The sequence below is a fragment of the Oncorhynchus keta genome, unplaced genomic scaffold (assembly GCF_023373465.1).
Source record: "Oncorhynchus keta strain PuntledgeMale-10-30-2019 unplaced genomic scaffold, Oket_V2 Un_contig_5852_pilon_pilon, whole genome shotgun sequence".
NCBI lineage: Eukaryota > Metazoa > Chordata > Actinopteri > Salmoniformes > Salmonidae > Oncorhynchus > Oncorhynchus keta.
In genome coordinates, this window is record NW_026288544.1 from 1 (window position 1) to 27,893 (window position 27,893).

The 27,893-nt window shown below is 44.8% G+C and overlaps 1 protein-coding gene across 1 annotated transcript; it reads right to left on the minus strand.

Moving 5' to 3' along the window:
* Positions 1–6: 6 nt before the first annotated feature.
* LOC118381840 (aminopeptidase Ey-like) lies at positions 7–26,966 on the minus strand (the record flags this gene model as incomplete). Its single annotated transcript, XM_035768733.2, has 2 exons — positions 26,677–26,966; positions 7–725 (listed from the first exon to the last, which is right to left on the minus strand). A coding segment is annotated over exon 2 (595 nt), but the record flags the coding sequence as incomplete, so codon positions are not given.
* Between the last annotated feature and the right edge of the window lie 927 nt (positions 26,967–27,893).

Consider the following 27,893-nt stretch of genomic DNA (forward strand, 5'->3'; position numbering starts at 1 on the left):
TTTTACCACCATCTTCTGTATATTCACTCCTATAGAATCCTTTCAGGTCATCAGCCAGCTCTCCCTGGAAGTCTGTGGAAAGTCTATAGGACTTCCCAGCAGTTAGCTTCCCATTCAGCTGAATGACCAGGTACTCCGTCTTCACCTGCAGCCAGCTAGTCTTTACGGTGGGAGCAGTCGCTCCATCCAGGCCAGTCAGTCTAGCATGGTGGCCGTTGAGCAGAGTCAGGTTCAGCTTGTTACAGTGGATGACGATCAGATCTGTGTCCTTCTTACACTGGAACACCACAGCTGACTGTCCTGTGAAGATGTAGAGGCCAGTAGAGGCGTTGACAACCAGTCGAGGCCAGAGGGTGATGTTGTATGAGACAGGAGACAGGGAGTCAGGCAGTCTGTAGTGTTCCCAGGGGTCTTTAGGAGTGGAGAAGGTGGAGGAGGTGGTTGGAGAGGCAGTGGCCACACCATCCACAGGTTTATTCTGGTTCTTGGTCTTTTCTTTATCGTAGACTGCTGCCAGGGCTATGATGATGACCACTGCTACAGCCCCCATCAGAAGACCTGCTAGCCCCATGTTCTTACTGATGTAGAAGCCTTTAGCCATGGATGATGCCTTGCTGGAGGTGGTAACAGGGAGATGGCAGGGCAACCTGTGGTCTCCGGGACTCGGCTACGCTCTGTCTTTTCACTCCTCAGTTAAAGGATCAACTATTAGCCTGTCTGTGGACCTGTGGTGTTAGTTTAGAGAGAGAGAGAGACAAGGAGAGAGAGAGACGGGGAGAGAGAGACAGGGAGAGAGAGAGAAAGAGAGGGAGCGAGGAAGAGATATATACATGATCAAATACAAATCTTAGAATGAACTATTTTAAAGACTACCAGAACCCACTGGATTCTCCAATTACATTGAATGAACTACAGGACAAAATACAAAGTCTCCAACTCAAAAAGGCCTGTGGAGTTGATGGTATCCTAAATGAAATGATAAAACATACAGATCACAAATTCCACTTAAACTGTTTAACATCATCCTCAGCTCTGGCCTCTTCCCTAATATTTGAGAGTAAGGCTGATCACCCCAATCCACAAAAGTGGAGACAAACTTGACCCCATTAACTACTGTGGGATATGCGTCAACAGCAACCTTGGGAAAATCCTCTGCGTAATCATTAATAGCAGACTCATACATTTCCTCAGCGAAAAAGTGAAAACAATGAGCAAATGTAAAATTGGCTTTTTACCAAATTACCGTATGACAGACCACGTATTCACCCTGCACACCCTAATTAACAAACTAATTCAAACAAAGGCAGAGACTTATCATGCTTTGTTGACTCAATTTGGAATAAGGTCCTACAATTTCATGGAAAGTGTTGTTGGGGGAAAAACATACAACATTATAAAATGAACGTACACAACAACAAGTGTTTGGTTAAAATTGGCAAAAAACACATTTCTTCCCACAGGGCCGTGGGGTGAGACAGGGATGCAGCTTGAGCCCCACCCTCTTCAACAAATATATCAATGAATTGGCGCGGGCACTAGAAAAGTCGGCAGCACCCGGCTTCACCCTACTAGAATCTCAAGTCAAATGTCTACTGTTTGCTGATGATCTGGTGCTTCAGTCACCAACCAAGGAGGGCCTACAGCAGCACCTAGATATTCTGCACAGATTCTGTCAGACCTGGGCCCTGACAGTAAATCACAGTAAGATAACAAATAATTGTGTTCCAGAAAAGGTCCAGTCGCCAGGACCACAAATACAAATTCCATCTAGACACCATTGCCCTAGAGCACACAAAAAAACGATATATACCTTGGCCTAAACATCAGCGCCACAGGTAACTTCCAAAAAGCTGTGAGCGATCTGAGACACAAAGCAAGAAGGGTCTTCTATGCCATTAAAAGGAACATTAAATGTGACATACCAATTAGGATCTGGCTAAAAATAATTGAATGAGTTAAATAACTGTCTTTTATGAGGTGTGGGGTCTGGGGTCCGCTCACCAACCAAGAATTCACTAAATGTGACAAACACCAAATTGAGAGACTGCATGCAGAATTCTACAAAAATATCCTGTATTATAAATGTACAACGTAAAACATCAAATAATGCATGCAGAATTAGGCAGATACCAGCTATCAAAATCCGTAAAAAAGCTGTTCTACAACCACCTAAAAGGAAACGATTCCCAAACCTTCCGTAACAAAGCCACCACCTACAGAGAGATGAACCTGGAGAAGAGTCCCCTAAGCAAGCTGGTCCTTGGGCTCAGTTCACTTGCTTTGGCAGTGTTAACATATGATTCCCTAATAAAACCCCTTGAATTGAAATTGAATTGAGAGAGAGATCACACCAATCAATAAAAATGTAGACACATTTGACTCAAATAATTTGAGGAATTTGCATTAACAGCAACTTGGGGAAAATTCTCTGCAGTATCATAAATAGCAGACTACATAATTGTCTTACTGAACACAACGTCCTACGCAGACGCCAGATTGGATCTGTAAAAACCGATGGTACAACAGACCACATTTCCACCCTCCACACTAACTGAACCAGATTGGATTTGTAAAAACCGATGGTACGACAGACCACATTTCCACCCTCCACACTAACTGAACCAGATTGGATTTGTAAAAACCGATGGTACGACAGACCACATTTCCACCCTCCACACTAACTGAACCAGATTGGATTTGTAAAAACCGATGGTACAACAGACCACATTTCCACCCTCCACACTAACTGAACCAGATTGGATTTGTAAAAACCGATGGTACGACAGACCACATTTCCACCCTCCACACTAACTGATCCAGATTGGATTTGTAAAAACCGATGGTACGACAGACCACATTTCCACCCTCCACACTAACTGAACCAGATTGGATTTGTAAAAACCGATGGTACGACAGACCACATTTCCACCCTCCACACTAACTGATCCAGATTGGATTTGTAAAAACCGATGGTACGACAGACCACATTTCCACCCTCCACACTAACTGAACCAGATTGGATTTGTAAAAACCGATGGTACGACAGACCACATTTCCACCCTCCACACTAACTGAACCAGATTGGATTTGTAAAAACCGGATGGTACGACAGACCACATTTCCACCCTCCACACTAACTGAACCAGATTGGATTTATAAAAACCGATGGTACGACAGACCACATTTCCACCCTCCACACTAACTGAACCAGATTGGATTTGTAAAAACCGATGGTACGACAGACCACATTTCCACCCTCCACACTAACTGAACCAGATTGGATTTGTAAAAACCGATGGTACAACAGACCACATTTCCACCCTCCACACTAACTGAACCAGATTGGATTTGTAAAAACCGATGGTACGACAGACCACATTTCCACCCTCCACACTAACTGATCCAGATTGGATTTGTAAAACCGATGGTACGACAGACCACATTTCCACCCTCCACACTAACTGAACCAGATTGGATTTGTAAAAAACCGATGGTACGACAGACCACATTTCCACCCTCCACACTAACTGATCCAGATTGGATTTGTAAAAACCGATGGTACGACAGACCACATTTCCACCCTCCACACTAACTGAACCAGATTGGATTTGTAAAAACCGATGGTACGACAGACCACATTTCCACCCTCCACACTAACTGATCCAGATTGGATTTGTAAAAACCGATGGTACGACAGACCACATTTCCACCCTCCACACTAACTGAACCAGATTGGATTTGTAAAAACCGATGAGTACGACAGACCACATTTCCACCCTCCACACTAACTGATCCAGATTGGATTTGTAAAAACCGATGGTACGACAGACCACATTTCCACCCTCCACACTAACTGAACCAGATTGGATTTGTAAAAACCGATGGTACGACAGACCACATTTCCACCCTCCACACTAACTGAACCAGATTGGATTTGTAAAAACCGATGGTACGACAGACCACATTTCCACCCTCCACACTAACTGAACCAGATTGGATTTGTAAAACAGATGATACGACAAGACCACATTTCCACCTCCCACTAACTGAACCAGATTGGATTTGTAAAAACCGATGGTCGACAGACCACATTCCACCTCACACTAACTGAACCCAGAGTTGGTTACCGTGATGATGCAGCAGACCACACATTTACCATACCTAACTGAACCCAGATTGGATTTGTAAGAAGAAACCAGTGGTACAACAGTATTTCCACCCTCCACACTAACTGAACCAGATTATTTGTAAACCGGATGGTAACACAGACCACATTTCCACCCTCCACACTAACTGAACCAGATTGGATTTGTAAAAACCGGTGGTACGACAGACCACATTTCCACCCTCCACACTAACTGAACCAGATTGGATTTATAAAAACCGATGGTACGACAGACCACATTTCCACCCTCCACACTAACTGACAAACAAGCAAACCAAAACAAAGGCACAATCTACACGTGTTCTGTAGGCTTTGAATCCTTTGACTTTGAAGAAGGACAAGGCTATTTTTATAAACTAACAGAAAGTGGTATTGGAGGGAAAACATATGTTATTAAATCAATGTACACTAAAAACAAATGTGTGGTTCAAATTGGCAACAAGCAAACAGACTTCTTCACATCAGGGAAGTGGAGTGAAACAGGGCTGCGCAATATGTCCAACACTATTTAAGATCGACATTTTGAGGCGGCAGGGTAGCCTAGTGATTATAGTGTTGGGCCAGTAAACCAAAAGGTTGCTTGATCAAATCCCGAGCTGACAAAGTAACAATCTGTCGTTCTGCCCCTGAAAAAGGCAGTTAACTGTTCCTAGGCCGTCATTGAAAATAATAATTTGATCTCCACTAAGGAGGGTTTGCTGTAGACAGATGACCTGGTGCTGCTGTCTCTAAGGAGGAGGGTCTGTCAGACCTGGGCTCTGACCGTTAATCTAAAAATAAAAAAAGGTCCAGAAATCAGGATTAGAAATATAAATTATATTTGGACACAGTTCTATTAGAGCACACAAACTACACGTATGTAGGACTAAATATCAGCAACACAGGTAGCTTTCACATGGCTGTGAACGAGCTGGAGAGAAAGCAAGAAGAGCATAATCTGTCTGGTCTGCATGGAGAGTCTCCTCAATGAATGGGGAACAGGTGCATTTTCCTATTCAGGAAAACAAGAGCAAAGAGAGAGAAGTCGGCAGACAGAGTGGGGAGGGTCGACACAGAGTGGGAGGGGCGTCACAGAGTGGGAGGGCGTCACAGAGTGAGAGGGGCGTCACAAATGGGAGGGGCGTCACATAGTGGGAGGGGCATCACAAAGTGGGAGGGTCGACACAGAGTGGGGAGGGGCGTCACAGAGTGGGAGGGGTGTCACAGAGTGGGAGGGGCGCGCAGAGTGGGAGGATCGTCACAGAGTGGGAGGATCGTCACAGAGTGGGAGGATCGTCACAGAGTGGGAGGGGCGTCACATAGTGGGGAGGGGCGTCACAGAGTGGGAGGCGTCACATAACGAATTTACTAAATGGGACAAACATCCAATCGAAATACTCCATGCAGAGTTTTGCAAGACTGAATTGCATGTGCAAAGAAAACTCAACATTACTCATGTAGAGCAGAACTGGGCCCTCCTCATTCAAATATAAAAAAGAGACATTCATTTGTAGAACCATCTAAAAACAAGTGACCCCAAAACATCCATCACACAGCTCTACAATGTCAAGAGATGAAACCAGAGAAGAGTCCCCTCAGCCAGTTGGTTCTGAGGCTCAGTTCACAAACCCAAAACCAACCCCATAGAGCAAAATTAAAAATATATCATTTTGGAAAGACACTACAAAAAAAATCGAAGTAAACTTCAATGCTATTTGTCTCTAAACAGACGGTACATGGTGTCAGGCTATCTGACCACTGTGACTGATAGAAAACAATGACTAGGTACAGACTCAGTGAGCACAGTCTGGCTATAGAGACCAGTCGTCACAGACAAACCTGGCTGCCCAGAGGACAGTCTGGCTATAGAGACCGGTCATCACAGACAAACCTGGCTGCCCAGAGAGGACAGTCTGGCTATAGAGACCAGTCGTCACAGACAAACCTGGCTGCCCAGAGAGGACAGTCTGGCTATAGAGACCAGTCATCACAGGCAAACCTGGCTGCCCAGAGAGGACAGTCTGGCTATAGAGACCAGTCGTCACAGACAAACCTGGCTGCCCAGAGAGGACAGTCTGGCTATAGAGACCGGTCGTCACAGACAAACCTGGCTGCCCAGAGAGGACAGTCTGGCTATAGAGACCGGTCATCACAGACAAACCTGGCTGCCCAGAGAGGACAGTCTGGCTATAGAGACCGGTCATCACAGGCAAACCTGGCTGCTCAGAGAGGACAGTCTGGCTATAGAGACTAGGACAAACCTGGCTGCCCAGAGAGGACATGGCTATAGAGACTAGTCGTCACAGACAAACCTGGCTGCTCAGAGAGGACAGTCTGGCTATAGAGACTAGTCGTCACAGACAAACCTGGCTGCTCAGAGAGGACAGTCTGGCTATAGAGACCAGTCGTCACAGACAAACCTGGCTGCCCAGAGAGGACAGTCTGGCTATAGAGACCGGTCATCACAGACAAACCTGGCTGCCCAGAGAGGACAGTCTGGCTATAGAGACCAGTCGTCACAGACAAACCTGGCTGCCCAGAGAGGACAGTCTGGCTATAGAGACCAGTCGTCACAGACAAAACCTGGCTGCCCAGAGAGGACAGTCTGGCTATAGAGACCAGTCAGTCACAGACAAATAGTAATATCAGGCTCTTATTGGTAGACAGAGTAATATCAGGCTCTTATTGGTAGACAGAGTAATATCAGGCTCTTATTAGTAGACAGTAATATCAGGCTCTATTGGTAGACAGAGTAATATCAGGCTCTTATTGGTAGACAGAGTAATATCAGCCTCTTATTGGTAGACAGAGTAATATCAGGCTCTTATTGGTAGACAGAGTAATATCAGCCTCTTATTGGTAGACAGAGTAATATCAGGCTCTTATTGGTAGACAGAGTAATATCAGGCTCTTATTGGTAGACAGAGTAATATCAGGCTCTTATTAGTAGACAGAGTAATATTAGCCTCTTATTGGTAGACAGAGTAATATCAGGCTCTTATTGGTAGACAGAGTAATATCAGGCTCTTATTGGTAGACAGAGTAATATCAGGCTCTTATTGGTAGACAGAGTAATATCAGGCTCTTATTAGTAGACAGAGTAATATCAGGCTCTTATTGGTAGACAGAGTAATATCAGGCCACATTACCTTGTTGATACACCTGGCAACAGTGTAGCAGCTTGATGGGTCTCTGATTGAAGACTAAACAGCTCTGCTGATAGTTGTCTGTCTGCTCGCTGATCTGAGCCACAGCCAGTCTTTCATTACATGACAAACACACAACACAAGGTAATGACAAACACACTGCATTCAAACCAAGCAGCAGGTCTTGTTCACGTCCCAAATGGCACCCTATAAAGTGCAGTACTTCCCGATTGGCCCTGGTCAGAAATAGTGCACTACTTAGGGGATAGGGCTCCATTTGGGACAGACAACATGGATACAGTGTGTTTCCCATTAACTTGTGTGGTGAACGTATCTAACGCCATTTAGGATGCTTCCCATGGCCCGTTAGGTTCTGGGCGAGTCTTTACTATCATTAACTGAAGACTTATAGCTTTTTCAAAGATTCTCTGTAATATTTTATTTATTTTTTAAACCTTTATTTAACTAGGCAAGTCAGTTAAGAACAAATTCTTATTTTCAATGACGGCCTAGGAACAGTGGGTTAAATGCCTGTTCAGGGGCAGAACGACAGATTTGTACCTTGTCAGCTCGGGGTTTGAACTCGCAACCTTCCGGTTACTAGTCCAACGCTCTAACCACTAGGCTACCCTGCACGATTAGACTGATTAATCATGTAACCGTAATTACTAGGAAGTCGGGGCACCAAGGAAAAATATTCAGATTACAAAGTTATAATTTCCCTAAAATAACGTTTCAGATTTTTTATCTGATCAATTAGTCTTCGAATTAATTAATTATTTACTTTACCTCACGTTAGTCTCATTAAAAACGTTGTAAATTGTTGGTTATCTGCACGAACCCAGTCTTCACTATGAGTCATCCATACATCAATTGTCTTAAATCATTTATTACTATCTAAGTAATTCACAGAAATGCAAAACAAAATAACAAACAAGGTAAATGTGGTTAAATGAATGAGAATGTGCCCTAGTGGGCTGAACCGGCATGGCAGCTTGTTAGACAAAAGGAGAAGTGGGGTCGACTAAGAAGTCACTATAGAGTGATAATTATAACAATTGAAATGCTAATCCTTTGCACATGAACGCTCACTCATTCGGGAACAATTGCAATCAATATATATATTTACGCTCAGTGAGTCGTCTTTCATCGCTGGTGAAAAGTTCATTTATTTTGTAGAATTGTCCTTCTCTCTCCCTGTCGCGGTTATAGTGATTGTTCAGAGTGACATTCATTCATTTCGTTATAGAATGGATGTTTCGGCGGTTGTCATTCTTTTCCGTTCAATGATACCAAATTCCTTGCTGCAGACTAGTAATTAATATCAAAGACTTGTTCTTATTCTGTCGGTATCGTTAGATACTCTAAGAGCTTAACCACGTGGTATGGTTAAAGATTCAGCAATGGTCTACAACCTTGTCCTCCTAATGGAGAAAACATGGTCTGCAACCTTTAGCCATCTCGTAATTGAGGTAAGCTCGGTTCGCTAATCGAAACCCGAGTGGGGGTTTTATTCAGAAGGGCCGAAAAGGGCTGTCCCAGGAGGCCTGACCCCTAACTGGGCTCAGGGGCGGTCCTCTGATTTATTTCAAATCAAATTGGAATTGTATTTTTTCTTCATTAAACAGTCCAAACTCATGTTACACAATTATACAAAAAGTATCATACTCACTCATTCATCTTATACAACAATTAGATGTAAACCTCATATCTGATGCAATTATATAAACAGCGTTATGGTAATGTGGCCACACTGTCTCTCATGAGCTTCCCAAGTTGTGACAAACGGACCAGTTCGTAGCTGGATTCTTCACCGATCTTTTATACTTTCTCCGGAACATGAAATTTGTTCGTACCTAAAGTTCTGTGAGGTGGAAGGATTTCCTTTGTCCTCTATGAAAATGTACTTTTCTATACTGTGTGTCCATGAGGAGATCCTCAGGAATTTACAACGTCTCTCTGACCACAGCAACCTAGTTGAAGGAGGAAAGGGGCAGCAGGGAGAGGGGGTGGGGCTTGCTATACCCAAAGAGGCCAACGTCATGACATACCCACCCTGGTGGTTTGGATCTTGTTTGTCCTGCAAGTTACAAATCAACATAATATCATGAACACGTGATGTCCTGTTTGTAGATCATCGTTGCCCTCTGGTGGTTGAACTTGGTGGCTTCTCTGAAAAAGCGGGAGCAGTCCACCACAAGGATGGCAGTTGATGTCCGGTTGGTGATCACCCGTTGTGGTCCCTTCTAGTGATGTACCTTGGTAGGCTCCCTGACAGTGGGGCATGCCGCCACAAGGATGGGCCGTGAAGTCTGGATTTGGGGTCGCTGTTCCGGACCCGTCGTCTGGTCATCGTCCAGACTGGAAGATCTGTGCAGTAACTTAGGCAGATGTTACCAACGCCACGCACGCTCATGAAGTTATATATAATTACCCATACCCATTCCCCAATGAGTGGCGTTGTGGCACTACGTCATGGTTGTATGGGGACTTTGTTTATGGCTCTATCACTTCCTAAGTGTCAAAGGAACTGAACCGAAAAAGGAATGAAAGCATAAACAAAAGATATACAAAATATAGTTCTCACACAAAAATCATCTCACTGGACTGTATTCTATATACTGTACGTCCAATGTTCTGGCAATGACTAGCATGGCATTGTCTCTAATGCCATATCTGGGGTTTTCCTACTTGGTGTGTTGCTTAAGCACTATCCTAAGCTGATAACTATATGATAAGTCTACAGCTGTAAGGACTAGTTTTGGCAGTCTACAGGATGATCTATGGACTTCTGGGAAGAAAACTGGTGAGTGCTGTAGAGTCAAAGGCCTAGAAGTAAATGTTCAACTTTGTTTTACTTAGGCTGGTATTTTTGCTTGGACCCTGAAGTGGGCATAAATCCTAATTGGATGTTCCGTTGTGCATGTATGCTTACGCAAGCGCGCATGTCAAGGAAGAAAACCAAGTATCCTGGCAGATTACAACTTGTTCAGAATAAGTCTGATGTAGTCAGGTAATTTTCAGGTCAATGCCTGGAGGTCAGTCAGAATTGGTGTCGAGGAGTCTGTCGTGGTTTTACTAGCAGTGTGTTAACAGTGTTTTACTAACATGTGTTAACCATTGGAAGAGTGCACTGGAGATTCCCTTCCCACGTGTTGCACTCTGAGTGACTCCTATGTCGCTATTGTCAAGGGTAATTTGATTGGTTAGGTCTCTAACCTTCTTTCTGATTGTAGCTAGACTGACTGTCGCTGGTATTGATACTGGTGCTCAAAGGGACCAGTTATCTTACCGATTTATCCAGAAATATTATACTACCGGAACACATGATTTAGAGCATTTACTAGTTGTATTGTAGTTGAACCACACAACCTACACAATGATTATGTTTGCCCATTTGTTTTTGGAGGTGGACAAGTCCACTGCACTTCAAAATACGACCAGTGTGGTACACCTCAGTACCATCTTAGATGTGCTCTAAGATAATCCCCGTCTAGGGGCCTGTCTGCTCCTCACTGTTCTCACAGGGGAGTTTACAACTAATTTGATTTAGGGACGGTGTTGTCCTTAGTCTTGACCCCCAACTCAGGGGCTTTGATTTATGCTCTGGAACCGGCCTCGATGAGGCTCATCATGACGGCTACTCTTCCCCCCCTTTGTGTCCTTAGTCTCATCTCTGGGCTACTATTCCCCCCTGGACCCCCCACCGGCCTCGATGAGGCTCATCATGAGGCTACATTCCCCCATTTTGTGTCTCTGGACCGGCCTCGATGAGGCTCATCATGAGTTCTGTTCCCCCCTTGTGTCTCTGGACCCCCACCGGCCTCGATGAGGCTCATCATGAGTCTGGGCTACTATTCCCCCTTTGTGTCTCTTGCCTCGATGAGGCTCATCCGGCTACTATTCCACTTGTGTCTCTGGACCCCCACCGGCCTCGATGAGGCTCATCATGAGTCTGGGCTATTCCCCCTTTGTGTCTCTGGACCCCCCACCGGCCTTGGGCTCATCATGTCTGGGCTACTATTCCCCCTTTATGTCTCTGGACCCCCCCACCGGCCTCGATGAGGCCCATCATGAGTCTGGGCTACTATTCCCCCTTTATGTCTCTGGCGGTCTCGATGAGGCTCATCATGAGTCTGGGCTACTATTCCCCCTTTGTGTCTCTCCGATGAGGCTCATCTCCCATTCCCCCCTTTGTGTCTCCGGACCCCCCCACCGGCCTCGATGAGGCTCATGTGAAGTCTAGGCTACTATTCCCCCTTTGTGACTCTGAGTCTGGGCTATCTATTCCCTTTATGTCTCTTGTGTCTCATGTCTCTGGACCCCCCCACCGGCCTCGATGAGGCCCATCACTGATCTGGGCTACTGTCCCCCTTTATGTCTCTGGACCCCCCCGGTCTCGATGAGGCTCATCATGAGTCTGGGCTACTATTCCCCCTTTGTCTCTGGACCCCCCACCCGGGACTCCTGGGCTACTATTCCCCCTTTTGTGTCTCCGGACCCCCCCCCCTCGATGAGGCTCATCATGAGTCTGGGCTACTATTCCCCCCTTTGTGACTCTGGACCCCCCACCAGCGGGTGGTGTTGGTGTCTGGGGGAACAAACAAAAGGAACCTTTAACCCTATGAGTTGTCAGCGGTCACAGAATGGCTGTAACCTTCCAACCAAACCTCCTGGTGTTTGTGCTTCAACACCCTCAGTGGCTGTAGAGGCATGTCAGTCACCACCGCGTCCGCGTGTGGCAACCTCTTCAGTACCTGCGAACTGAGATGAGGATATCGCTCTGTGATATCGCAAAGTGTTTCACCAGTGGGGAGTCATCGGGTCAGTTGCTGGACTGACGCCATTAGTATCATGAGGTGACAGTCCCCAACAACATGGAAGGTGTATCATTGGAAGCAGAGTATACTCTGCGCATCAATGTTTTTCTTGCTGAGACGGCCGCAGTGCTTGCGGAAGTGTCCGAAGGGCAAGGAGTTCATCTCAACTACCGTATTAGAGGACTGCAAGGAGGAGGGAAGTTGCTTATTCACAGAGACAGCTGGCTCGAAATCATGAAAAGAATGGTCAATCAGATTGGCTGATGGAATGTGGAGATATTGTAATATCTCCTGGATTGGATTCTGCCCCAAAGAGGTTTCTAAACATCTTTTCCTAGGGGTGCTTTCGACAGATACCCTCGTGAATGACTGCGTGGCAGCTAGCATTAGGGAAGGCAGTGTGGTCAGTGGAGAGGCACGGTGGCCTGTGGCCGTTCCTGGTTGGTTTTCCAATCCATCAATGGGAGTAACCGATCTCATCAAGTCTGCTCCAAGTAGCAGGGTTACAGTGTAACATACACAGGGTAGACGGGAAGTTTTAAGTGTAGTTTCAGCATGACCAATGTGAGAGGTGAGGTAGTCTGACCCCTCGAAGTGTAGTGTCATCGGGACACTTAACTAAAGTTTAGCTATTTCAAAGCCATTTTAGACTACCAAACAATGTTTGAGAGATGAGTGATATGTCGCACCCGAATCAATTAGGCATGACAAGTTTCTTGCTTCAGGTAGTTCTTCATAAAGTGGAGTGGTCCTCGCAACTGGGATGCGCCAACTGTTCAAGGTCAGATTGACTTTTTCAGATTTTGATCTTCCTTTAACCGTTTGACCTTTTTCTTTCGCAACCTTTTGTATCCGAGTCTATAGACAAAGCCCGGAGGCTTGTTTATTGCAGCTGGCCCTGGATAGGGTCTCGAGTGAGAGCGGGAGAGATTTTACATTTACATTTACATTTAAGCGGTAGTCGCTTTTGATGGCTACTGTTTTAACCCTGTGATGGGTGCTAATTCCTGCGGGGTGCAGGAACGTCTAGTCCTTGTGACTTATCTTTTACTTAAAGCTTTGCTTTAGTTCTTGCAGTGGCTGGAGAACCCTTTGGTCTACGTTTTGATCATCCTTTAACCTTTGTTACCCTTGTGCTCTGACACTGTGGGTTGGGTGCGAGGCGTAGCGAACAGGTCGATTGTAGAGGTAGTCGTTTTGATGGCTCTGACACTGTGGGTTGGGTACAGGAACGAGTGAACAGGCCGATTGTAGAGGTAGTCGCTTTGATGGCTCTGACACTGTGGGGTTGGGTACAGGAACGTAGTGAACTGGCTTCGATTGTAGCAGTAGTCGTTTTGATGGCTCTGACACTGTGGGTTGGGTACAGGAATTTAGTGAACAGGAGGATTGTAGAATAGTCGTTTTGATGGCTAGACACTGTGGGTTGGGTCAGGATCTAGTGAACAGGTCAATACCTGATAATGTACCTTTGATGGGAGTGAGTGCTCCTGATAATGCACCCTGACTTTAAAACCGTGATCAGGGCTCTTAGCGTTGCAAGCTTTGATGCCTCAAAAGCTGTGCTTGCAAGCTCTCTGAGTTGTAAGATAGGCAAGCCAACGTGGTGGCAGGACCAAGTAGGTAATGAAGGTGATACATGTTGACAGGAACATTTGTTTAAATGGTACAGGTCTTCCATGCCTGTTTCAGTGAGTAGGCCAAAGTAAGCTGAACGATAAGATAGTAAGCTTGTGGGTGTTCGTTCTGAGCTTGTTTGACGTTTTAGCCAGTGAGCTATTGTGTTGCGAGTCGCAGAAACCACTGACTTATACTTTCAAAGCTCTGGCAAGTTTAGTCATTTAGCACATGTTGCTGTTGGAGGCAAATGAACCTTGTCACGCGGTATACTATTGAAGCGTTAGCTTCAACAGGTAAACCCTGTCAGAACCCGTAGGTTCGGGTAGCCATCAACGCGTCCTCTATGTCAGCTAGGAACGTCTCGGTATCGTTTGGCTGACCTGGAAACGAGGTCAAAGGTGGGGAAATTCTTGATGAGTTTGTCCAAGGTATTCAGCGCCAAAGCGAGCGGAGAGGTTTGGCTTCATCCTGTGGAGAGATTGGGGCGAAAGGCCAAGAGGAGAAGCCAAGCCTTGTTGTTGTTGGCCAAGAGGCGCGATGTTACCAGTGCCGAATGGTCAAGAGGAGAAGACTGAGGGACACATGAGGGAGGCAAGGTCTGAAACCTATAAATCTTTACTCCTGTGAGTACAGGGCTCGGTTGCTTGGATTGGTAGTCACGCTGTAGAGCGTGACCATTCTGGACTTCCTCCAGATGGTACCTAAGGGTGGTATTCTGCTGCATTGCAGAGTCCACTTGAGCGCTTAGAGTACTGATTTTGACACGCAGTGTCACACTTGCTCCTTTCAGTCTCAAAATTATCTGTCATGGTTTGCAGATAGAGTCTTGAGTACGGAGCGAGAGATTCAGTGATGAGATTTCCTCCGCTTGCTTAGAAATCAATATTTCTATCTTCATCACCTGAGTTCTCTCATCATTCATTTGGTCAGCGACTTCAATGAGTTCTGCTGATTTGTCATCCAACTTTGTCATTGTGTTCATTAACTGATCGTCTTTGGTCTGCAGCGTTTTGAGTAGAACCGTGTTACTCTGAGTAACGTTCAACAAACTGCCTGCATGTTATCAAGTTGAGCGCTCCTGTTTGTAGATAACTCTTCAGATTTTTCTAGTTTGGCGTGAACATCATCGTATTTAGTTTTGGCTAAATCGAGTTGTTCCTGTAGCATATGCTTTAGAAGTTCCTGTAGAAGACGATTTTGTTGAAGAGCTTGTGCTTGTTCATCATCATACGTTTTTGCAATTACATTTAATTGTTCAGTTTTCAAGCGCAGTTCCATAGCTAGCAGAATTTTCCCTTTTCTGCATTTGTCATTGGTTTCCCGGTTCTCTTCCTCTGTCCCTTTATGTCTCCTACTACCTGCTCGTGCTTCAGCTGTGCACTGCAGTATTTGTCCCGGTTTTCATGTGGTGAAGGAGAGTCGGACCAAACTGCAGCGTGTATGATGTGATCCATGTTTAATCACACAACGTAAACACGAATAAACACAAACACTACAAAACAATAAACGAAACGAAAAACAGCCTATACTTGTGTCAACTAACACAGCACAAGGACATCAAGACACTCAGGACAATCACCCACAATACAACCAAAGAATATGGCTGCCTAAATATGGCTCCCAATCAGAGACAACGATAAACACCTGCCTCTGATTGAGAACCACATCAGACAGCCATAGACTCTCTCCTAGAACACCCCACTAAGCTACAATCACACTAAGCTACACACCACATACAAAAACCCATGTCACATCCTGGCCTGACCAAATACATGAAGAAAAACACAAAATACTTCGACCAGGGCGTGACAGTATTGGACAGATGCCAATCTTGGGTGGCAAGACATCAGGGCTAGACTGGAGAGAACCTTTACGAGGCTTGCGCCCAATGGTTGATTTTGGAAAGCGTTGTCTGCTTTTCCACTAATGGCATAATTAGGGTATCGCTACTGAGGTCAGAGATCAATCCATTTGCGGGTGGAGGTTCACTAATTATCGGGCGAGTGGGGACTACCCCTTTGATAGCTTGCACATTATTTGAACATTTTGAAAGGAAAAAAAAAATATCCTAATTTTCCAAAGTTTGGATTTGGAATCCTTCATCAATTATTTAAAACACCAAAATCGGGTTCTTCCAGTTTACATTTATTTTATAAGGCGTTAAAAGCCCTTTTGCAAATTCAGTTCTGACATTTGGAACAGTTAGCAGGATGAAGTCAATGAACGAGGAGAGTACCCACCACATTTCTGAACAATAAAAATGCACAAATAAAAAGGTAGTAAACCCAAAATGGCTTTAGTAAATAAAGTATACCAGTGACTGAGCCTATGAGTGACTAGAGAGGCCAGCCAACCTGGTATACAAAGTGCAGTAGTGCATAAGGGTTTTGCAGTTTAAAATAAATCTCAATGTGCCTTGGTAAAGGGGTGTCAATTGATCTCAAACACTGAGCGGAAGCATTCATATATAAAATATCCCCATAGTCTAGTAAAGGTTATAAATGTAGCTGATACCAGCCTCCTTCTGGCTTCAAAGAAAAACAGGCCTTATTCCTAAAATAAAATCTCAACTTCAGTTTAATTTCTTTTGAAAGTTCTTTAATGTGCAATTTAAAGAGAGGCCATCATCAATTAAAATTACAAGATATTTATATGAGGTTAGTCTCAATCTCCTTGCCCTGACAGGTAGTATCCAAGATATTTATATGAGGTTAGTCTCAATCTCCTTGCCATGACAGGTAGTAAAAGGTGAAAGGTTCAGAGGTCTATTTCTTGCTTTGAAAACACCATTAGTTTAGTTTTGTCAGTATTGAGGATAAGCTTTAATTGAAAGGTATGTTGAACAGTATAAAAAGCAGTTTGCATGTTCTGGAAAGCTTTTGTGAGAGACGAGGCACAACAATAAATAACAGTATCATCAGCATAAAAGTGAAGTTGTGCATTTTGGACATTTTGTCTAAATTATTTATATAAATAGTGAATAAGATGGGACCGAGTACACAGCCCTGGGGCACACTACTACAGACATACAATTAAACAGACATGAACCCATCCAACAGAGTGCACTGAGTCCTATCAGACAGATAGTTGGCAAACCATGCAACTGCATGCTCCGAAATACCTATACTCGACAATCTCTGCCTCAGTATAGCATGATCAACTGTATCAAAAGCCTTAGAGAGATCAATAAAAAGTGAGCCACAGTGCTGTTTTTTGTCAAGGGCTTCAGTGATATCATTTAAAACCTTCATCCCTGCTGTAATTGTGCTATGCTTCTTCCTGAAGCCCGATTGGTACAATTGATAAAATAGAGTCAGTATATAAAAACTATTTTAGCTGTTCACTAACACGGGTTTCAAGTATTTTCGCTAGTGGTGACAGCTTTGAGATTGGCCTATAATTACCCAATAAGAGTTGGCTCTCCGCCCTTTAAAGTGGTCGGACAAATGCTGATCAATGTGCTCATTGAAACAATTCAGTATTTCAGTTTTGTCATATACAGCAACAGAGACCTTCATTTACATTATTGTTACCAGACATAGACATAATAGCCTTCCAAAACTGTATAGGGTCATTTAGGTCATCGGTGGTAACAAAGATCAAATATTCAGACTTTCTGAGAAGAGAAGAACACTCGTTTCTTATCTGCCTAAAAATAAGCCAATCAGCATCAGAACATGAATTCCTTGCGTGAGCCCAGGCTAGATTACCGTTGTGAATAGTACAAGACCTTTAACTCTGAACCTGTGGAATGGGGCATGTTTGTTTTACTATTGGGAGAAAACCATGCATTATCCCTCCCTTTAACTCTGAACTTGTGGAATGGGGCATGTTTGTTTACTATTGGGAGAAAACCATGCATTATCCCTCCCTTTAACTCTGAACTTGTGGAATGGGGCATGTTTGTTTTACTATTTGGAGAAAACCATGCATTATCCCTCCCTTTAACTCTGAACCTGTGGAATGGGGCATGTTTGTTTACTATTTGGAAAAACCATGCATTATCCCTCCTTTAACTCTGAACCTGTGGAATGGGGCATGTTTGTTTAATATTTGGAGAAAACCATGCATTATCCCTCCCTTTAACCCTGAACTTGTGGAATGGGGCATGTTTGTTTAATATTTGGAGAAAACCATGCATTATCCCTCCCTTTAACTCTGAACCTGTGGAATGGGGCATGTTTGTTTACTATTTGGAGAAAACCATGCATTATCCCTCCCTTTAACTCTGAACTTGTGGAATGGGGCATGTTTGTTTTTAATATTTGGGAGAAAACCATGCATTATCCCTCCCTTTAACTCTGAACCTGTGGAATGGGGCATGTTTGTTTACTATTTGGAGAAAACCATGCATTATCCCTCCCCTTTAACCCTGAACTTGTGGAATGGGGCATGTTTGTTTACTATTGGGAAAAAAAGCATCATGAAGAATTTCCAGGCAGTTTCCACATCAGGGATAAACTCAATCTGCTCCAGTCAAAATAAAACTGCTCATTAAAACTCTTCACATTTTCTCTTACGGATAAGATGTAGGTTTGTTTTAGGAACCTTAGTATTTCTAACAGCAACAACAGCACAATGGTCACTTAAATCATTACAAAAACACCAACAGCAGAATATTTATGTGGAACATTTGTCAATATCAAATCAATCAGGGTTCAGGATTGATCTGGGCATTTAGGATTTGGCCGAGTGGGTGAGTTAAACAACTGGGTAAGATTCATAGAATTACAAAACATTTTAAATCATCAGACACATCAGCCAATCACAGATACAGAGAGCAGAGGGGGTCTATAACAGCCAATCACAGACACGGAGAGCAGAGGGGGTCTATAACAGCCAATCACAGATACAGAGGAGGGTCTATAACAGCCAATCACAGATACAGAGAGCAGCGGGGGTCTATAACACCCAATCACAGATACAGAGGGGGGTCTATAACAGCCAATCACAGACACAGAGAGCAGAGGGGTCTATAACAGCCAATCACAGATACAGAGGGGGTCTATAACAGCCAATCACAGATACAGAGGGGGTCTATAACAGCCAATCACAGATACAGAGAGCAGAGGGTCTATAAGAGCCAATCACAGGTACAGAGAGCAGAGGGGGTCTATAACAGCCAATCACAGATACAGAGGGGGTCTATAACAGCCAATCACAGATACAGAGAGCAGAGAGGGGTCTATAACAGCCTATCACAGATACAGAGGGGGTCTATAACAGCCAATCACAGATACAGAGAGCAGAGGGGGTCTATAACAGCCAATCACAGATACAGAGAGCAGAGGGGGTCTATAACAGCCAATCACAGATAGAGAGCAGAGGGGGTCTATAACAGCCAATCACAGATACAGAGGGGGTCTATAACAGCCAATCACAGATACAGAGAGCAGAGGGGGTCTATAACAGCCAATCACAGATACAGAGGGGGTCTATAACAGCCTATCACAGATACAGAGGGGGTTTATAACAGCCAATCACAGATACAGAGAGCAGGGGGGTCTATAACAGCCAATCACAGATACAGAGGGTCTATAACAGCCAATCACAGATACAGAGAGCAGGGGTCTATAACAGCCAATCACAGATACAGTCTATAACAATCACAGATACAGAGAGCAGAGAGGGGGTCTATAACAGCCAATCACAGATACAGAGAGCAGAGGGGTCTATAACAGCCAATCACAGATAGAGAGCAGAGGGGGTCTATAACAGCCAATCACAGATACAGAGGGGGGTTTATAACAGCCAATCACAGATAGAGAGCAGAGGGGTCTATAAACAGCCAATCACAGATACAGAGGGGGTCTATAACAGCCAATCCCAGATACAGAGGGGGGTCTATAACAGCCAATCACAGATACAGAGGGGGTCTATAAGAGCCAATCACAGGTACAGAGAGCAGAGGGGGTCTATAACAGCCAATCACAGATACAGAGGGGGTCTATAACAGCCAATCACAGATACAGAGAGCAGAGGGGGGTCTATAACAGCCAATCACAGATACAGAGGGGGTTTATAACAGCCAATCACAGATACAGAGAGCAGGGGGTCTATAACAGCCAATCACAGATACAGAGGGGGTCTATAACAGCCAATCACAGATACAGAGAGCAGAGGGGTCTATAACAGCCAATCACAGATACAGAGAGCAGAGGGGGTCTATAACAGCCAATCACAGATACTGAGAGCAGGGGGTCTATAACAGCCAATCACAGATACAGAGAGCAGAGGGGGTCTATAACAGCCAATCACAGATACTGAGAGCAGAGGGCGGTCTATAACAGCCAATCACAGATACTGAGAGCAGGGAGGGGGTCTATAACAGCCAATCACAGATACTGAGAGCAGAGGGCGGTCTATAACAGCCAATCACAGATACTGAGAGCAGGGGGTCTATAACAGCCAATCACAGATACAGAGAGCAGAGGGGGTCTATAACAGCCAATCACAGATACTGAGATGTGACGACCCTCCCACTGTATGCCGAAATCTTTCTTTTTGCTCTTGTTTTCCTTAATAGGATGTCGGTGGGCGGAGCCGGGAGGGTCGTCAGCGAAATGGGCTCGGGTGTGTCCCAGGATAAATGCACCTGTTCCCCATTCATTGAGGAGACTCTCCATGCAGACAGACAGATTTTGGTTTTGGCATTTTTGTGGCTGTTTTGTTTGCGTTGACACTTTTCAACACTCCTCATTATCACATGAATACACACAACCACTCACTTATTACACTACTGACTAAACACACCATTGTTAATTGTATTTACTTCAGTTAATAAATATATTTTGTTATGCTTTTCTCCACGTTGTCTCCCTTTTTGTTACGGGCTTCGAGCCGGTTCCTGACAGAGAAGAGGCGGGGTCTATAACAGTCAGATGGAGGGGAGAGCACATTGTCAGATGGAGGGAGAGCACATTGTCTAATGGAGGAGAGCACATTGTCAGATGGACAGGAGAGCACATTGTCAGATGGAGGGGAGAGCACATTGTCAGATGGAGGGAGAGCACATTGTCAGATGGAGGGAGAGCACATTGTCAGATGGAGAGGCCCCGGTAAGGGGAGCACATTGTCACATTGTCAGAGAGGGGGAGCACATGACAGCCAGAGGCACAGGGACCAGACACTCTGCAGAGGGAGAGGAGCACATTGTCAGACACTCTGCAGAGGGGAGAGCACATTGTCAGCTTGGACCAGTTGCAGAGGGAGGGAGAGACACACTGTCAGATGGAGGGGAGAGCACATTGTCAGATGGAAGAGAGAGTGCATTGTCAGACATGGAGGGGAGAGCACATTGTCACGGAGGGAGAGCAGCTTGTCACATTGTCTGCAGAGAGGGAAGAGGAGCAGCTTGGACCAGACACTTGCAGATGGAAGAGGAGCACATTGGTCAGATGCAGAGGGGAGAGCACATTGTCAGATGGAGGGAGGAGCAGCATTGACCAGACACTCTGCAGGGAGGGAAGCACATTGTCAGATGGAGGGAGAGAGCACATTGTCAGATGGAGGGGAAGAGAGCACATTGTCTGCAGAGGGAAGAGGAGCATTGACCAGACTCTGCAGAGGGAAGAGAGCACATTGTCAGATGAGAGGGAAGAGGAGCATTGACCAGACATGCAGAGGGAAGAGGAGCATTGTCAGACACTCTGCAGAGGGAAGAGCACATTGTCAGATGGAGGGAAGAGCACATTGTCAGACACTCTGCAGAGGGAAGAGGAGCATTGGTCAGACACTCTGCAGAGGGAAGAGGAGCAGTCTGCAGATGGAAGAGGAGACACTTGCAGAGGGAAGAGGAGCAGCATTGGACCAGACTCTGCAGAGGGAAGAGGAGCATTGTCAGATGGACCAGACACTTGTCAGACATTGACACTCTGCAGAGGGAAGAGGAGCAGCTTGGACCAGACACTCTGCAGAGGGAAGAGCAGCATTGTCAGACACTCTGCAGAGGGAGCTGAGACAGAACTCAGGTCAGATGGTCAGCTAGAGGACAGTTACTTTGGTCAACTTCAAGTAAAGAAGTACAAATAGCAAGAAAACTACACAACAAGGAAGTAGATGTTTGGATCATTGAGGGAGAAAACTACAGGGAATAGGGTGAGAGTCAACCCCACCCCTGACTGACCATAAATGGCCCCCTGTTGACCTGTGACCCTGGTATTGTACTATACAGGGAGGTGATACTAGAGGTCAACCCCACCCCTGACTGTCAGATGGCCCCCTTTGATCTTTACCACTACAGAGTATCAATACTTTAAATTCACTGTGATTAGGTATCAATACTTTACCATACCTGTGGTTAGGAATTACCACTACACTGTGGTTTCTCTACCACTACATGTGATTAGGATCAATACTTTACCACTACAGAGGTATCAATACTTTAGGGACTACACTGTGATTAGGTATCTACACTGTGGTTAGGTGTACTTTACCATTACACTGTGATTAGGTATCAATACTTTACCACTACACTGTGATTAGGTATCAATACTTTACCACTACACTGTGGGGTATCAATACTTTCAAGACTGTGGTTAGGTATCAACACTTTACCACTACACTGTGATTAGGTATCAATACTTTACCACAACACTGTGGTTAGGTATCAACACTTTTACCACTACAGGTATCAATACTTTACCATTACACTGTGTTAGGTATCTGACTACACTGTGGTTAGGTATCAATACTTTACCACTACACTGTGATTAGGTATCAATACTTTACCAGACACTGTGTTAGAGGGACAGATTAGGTATCAATACTTTACCATTACACTGTGATTAGGTATCAACACTTTACCACTACAGTTAGGTATCAATACTTTACCACTACACTGTGATTAGGTATCAATACTTTACCACAACACTGTGATTAGGTATCAATACTTTACCATTACACTGTGATTAGGGAACTGAGGTATCAACACTTTACCACTACACTGTGGTTAGGTATCCAGACACACTACAGATTAGGAACACTTTAGCACTACACTGTGACCAGGTATCAATACTTTACCATTACACTGTGAGGTATCAATACTTTACCATTACACTGTGGTTAGGTATCAGAACTTTACCACTACACTGTGATTAGGTATCAGCTACCACTACACTGTAATTAGGTCAAACTTTACCATTAACTGTGATTAGGTATCAACATACCACTACAAGGTAAAACTACCACTACACTGTGAAGGTATCAATACTTTACCACTAGACTGTGATTAGGTATCAATACTTTACCATTACACTTGATTAGGAGTTACCAAACACTGTGATTAGGTATCAATACTTTACCACTACACTGTGGTTAGGATACCACTACACTGTGGTTAGGTATCAAACCCCATTACACTGTGATTAGGTATCAACACTTTACCCCCTGTGTTGACCTTGACCCACTGTGATTAGGTATCAATACTTTACCATTACAGGGAATACACTGTGGGTATCAATACTTTGATACACTGATTAGGTATCATACTTTACCACCACTGTGATTAGGTATCAACCCCACTACACTGTGATCATCAAACTTTACCACTACACTGTGGTTGAACTTTACCACTACACTGTGATTAGGTATCAACACTTTACCACTACACTGTGGTTAGGTATCAATACTTTTACCATTACACTGTGGTTAGGTATCAATACTTTACCACTACACTGTGATTAGGTATCAATACTTTACCACTACACTGTGATTAGGTATCAATACTTTACCATTACACTGTGATTAGGTATCAACACTTTACCACTACACTGTGATTAGGTATCAATACTTTACCACTACACTGTGATTAGGTATCAATACTTTACCATTACACTGTGATTAGGTATCAATACTTTACCATTACACTGTTTCTACCTTCTTAACAACAATATCAACAAGGCAGGTCCTACAGGGCCTTCTTAACAGTTTCTGGTTTCACCCCAGGAAGAGTAGCTGCTGCCTTGACAGGAACTAATGGGAATCCATAATAAACCCCAGGAAGAGTAGCTGCTGCCTTGACAGGAACTAATGGGGATCCATAATAAACACTGGGAAGAGTAGCTGCTGCCTTGGCACAGGAACTAATGGGGATCCATAATAAACCCCAGGAAGAGTAGCTGCTGCCTTGGCAGGAACTAATGGGGATCCATAATAAACCCCAGGAAGAGTAGCTGCTGCCTTGGCAGGAACTAATGGGGATCCATAATAAACCCCAGGAAGAGTAGCTGCTGCCTTGGGGATCCATAATAAACCCCAGGAAGAGCACTAATGGGGATCCGTAATAAACCCCAGGAAGAGTAGCTGCTGCCTTGGCAGGAACTAATGGGGATCCATAATAAACCCCAGGAAGAGTAGCTGCTGCCTTGACAGGAACTAATGGGGATCCATAATAAACCCCAGGAAGAGTAGCTGCTGCCTTGACAGGAACTAATGGGGATCCATAATAAACCCCAGGAAGAGTAGCTGCTGCCTTGGCAGGAACTAATGGGGATCCGTAGTAAACCCCAGGAAGAGTAGCTGCTGGGATGAACTAATGAGGTTCCATAATAAACCCCAGGAAGAGTAGCTGCTGCCTTGGCAGGAACTAATGTGGTTCCATAATAAACCCCAGGAAGAGTAGCTGCTGCCTTGGCAGGAACTAATGTGGTTCCATAATAAACCCCAGGAAGAGTAGCTGCTGCCTTGACAGGAACTAATGGGGATCCATAATAAACCCCAGGAAGAGTAGCTGCTGCCTTGGCAGGAACTAATGGGGATCCATAATAAACCCCAGGAAGAGTAGCTGCTGCCTTGACAGGAACTAATGGGGATCCATAATAAACCCCAGGAAGAGTAGCTGCTGCCTTGAACTAATGGGGAACCCCAGGAAGAGTAGCTGCTGCCTTGGGGAACCATAATAAACCCCAGGAAGAGTAGCTGCTGCCTTGGCAGGAACTAATGGGGATCCATAATAAACCCCAGGAAAGAGTAGCTGCTGCCTTGACAGGAACTAATGGGGATCCATAATAAACCCCAGGAAGAGTAGCTGCTGCCTTGGCAGGAACTAATGGGGATCCATAGTAAACCCCAGGAAGAGTAGCTGCTGCCTTGGCATGAACTAATGAGGTTCCATAATAAACCCCAGGAAGAGTAGCTGCTGCCTTGGCAGGAACTAATGGGGTTCCATAATAAACCCCAGGAAGAGTAGCTGCTGCCTTGGCCTAATGGGGTTCCATAATAAACCCCAGGAAGAGTAGCTGCTGCCTTGGCAGGAACTAATGGGGATCCATAATAAACCCCAGGAAGAGTAGCTGCTGCCTTGGCAGGAACTAATGGGGATCCATAATAAACCCCAGGAAGAGTAGCTGCTGCCTTGACAGGAACTAATGGGGATCCATAATAAACCCCAGGAAGAGTAGCTGCTGCCTTGGCAGGAACTAATGGGGATCCATAATAAACCCCTGGAAGAGTAGCTGCTGCCTTGACAGGAACTAATGGGGATCCATAATAAACCCCAGGAAGAGTAGCTGCTGCCAAGGTGGAACTAATGGGGATCCATAATAAACAGGAAGAGTTGCTGCTGCCCACTAATGGGTCTATAATAAACCCCAGGCAGACCTTGGCATAAACTAATGGGGATCCGTAATAAACCCCAGGAAGAGTAGCTGCTGTGGAACTAATGGGGATCCATAATAAACCCCAGGAAGAGTAGCTGCTGCCTTGGCACTAATGGGGACCTAATAAACCCCAGGAAAACTGGCCAAGGTGGTTCCATAATAAACCCCAGGAAGAAGCTGCTGCCTTAGGAACTAATGGGGTTCCATAATAAACCCCAGCTGCTGCCTTGGCAGGAACTAATGGGGTTCCTAATAAACCCCAGGAAAACTGCTGCCCAGGGTGGCATAATAAACCTAATAAACTGGCCAGGCTGCTGCCTTGGCAGGAACTAATGGGGCATAATAAACCAGGAAGAGTAGCTGCTGCCTTAGGAACTAATGGCCAGGAAGAGTAGCTGCTGTGACAGGCTAATGGGGACCATAATAAACCCCAGGAAAGTAGCTGGCCTTGGCAGGGCATGGGGACCATAATAAACTGGCCAGCTGCTGTGGCAGACCTAATAAACCCCAGGAAAACTGGCCTTGGGTGGCATGGGGACCTAATAAACTGGCCAGTTGGTGGCAGGACTAATGGGGATCTATAATAAACCCCAGGGAGTAGCTGGCCTTGGCACAAACATGGGGACCTAATAAACCCCAGGAAGAGTAGCTGCTGCCTTGGCATAATGGGGTTCCATAATAAACTGGACAAGGTGGCAGACCTAATAAAAAAGGCCAAGGTGGCAGACCTAATAAACTGGCCAGGTGGCAGACCTAATAAACTGGCCAGGGTGGCATACCTAATAAACTGGCCAGGGTGGCAGACCTAATAAACTGGCCAGGGTGGCAGACCTAATAAACTGTGGTATATGGCAGATGTAAGGCATGGTGGATGTGTCAGTCCTCCATCCGTCAGAGAGAGAGAGAGAGAGAGAGAGAGAGAGAGAGAGAGAGAGAGAGACCTGTGTGTGACTGACGGTGGTTTCCGGAGATCAGGTTTCCAGGAAGCCAGTTCAGGGTCTTTCAGTTCAGGGTGACTCCTCTGTAACTACTAACACCTGGTGTTTCAATGAAGCAGCAGCAACAATACACAGCTACAACCACATTAACTCTTCACATATCACTCTGAATGAACCACAGAGAGCTAAATGAATCTCCTACCCGTATACTTTAAACAACGCACCAGAACAAGCCTGGTCATCAGAGGACCATATGTGGAATAAATCCTGGCTGAGACGGCCTGACACATCGACATGAACTCTGCTTCTGATCAAAACACCACGCGCAAATCCAGAGTCTTAACTAGCTGTACCTTTCATGCTGTTTTACTGTCCCACTAGAAAGACTAAAAGACAAAACACAGTACATACCAGGTAGGAACTGATGTCCAGACTGAGTGACCAGACGATCCCAAACAGACTGCTGTGAAGCAACACACACGGACGGACTCGTTCAGATCCCATGTGTTAGTGTAGAGAGGTGGGAGATACCTCAGGTTTTCCTGTTCCAACTCCACTAGATGGAAAAACAGCTGTCGGAGGGAAGGGAACGACCCACCCTGAATCCTACAGGACGGGGTTGGAATGCGTGTCTGTCAGAGTGGATATGTGAAAGAAACTTGGAACTCACTGTGGTGTTCTTTGGACCTGATGGGAGGAATGGAAACCACGGCAGAGTAGAGAACATGATCAGTACTGACCACAGGATCACTCACAAACGGCACCCTATTCCCTATATAGTGCACTACTTTTGATCAGAGCTCTATGAGCCCTATGGGCTAAAGTAGTGCACGAAATAGGGAACCATTTAGGATGCATCCCCACAGACTTGTGACTGTGACTAACATTCTGAGGTCGGCTGGTAAGACATGACTGTAGTCTTCTGAGAAAAGGGACACAAAACGAGGTGTTGACAAAGGTTTGTTGTTGTTACTGTACAAACAGTATACTTGGAAAAGGCACAAAATAAACAGTCAAGAACACAAGTTTCCTCTGACATTTTATTGTTGGATGGGAATGTAGCAGCTCCACTTATAACATGGATCTATTTTCACCATTACAATGTTCTGGATAGAAGCCGTCCTGGAAAACGCTTTGAGAAGGTTGCAGACAGACAACAGAATCAGGTTCATTCAATATTTAGGCCTGTTTACTCCTCTGGTTCCTGCTGACTCTGACTGACTGACTCTGACTGACTGACTCTGACTGACTGACTCTGACTGACTGATACCTGACTCTTAAATATGACTGGCACTCTGATGACTGACTCTGACTGACTGACTAAATATGACTGAATGATACCAAACCAACTATTAAATATGACATGATACCAAACCAATCTATTAAATATGACATGACTGACTCTGACTGACTATTAAATATGACATGACTCTAAATATGACATGATACCAAACCAATCTATTAAATATGACAGGACATGATACCAAACCTTCTGATTACAAATAAGCACTCAAACTTAAAGACCACACTACATTTATTTCGGCCTTCCAAAAGCCCAGAACTTGACCAGTTCAGAAACCACCTTTAAATATAACAAACATGATACCAAACCAATCATTAAATATGAC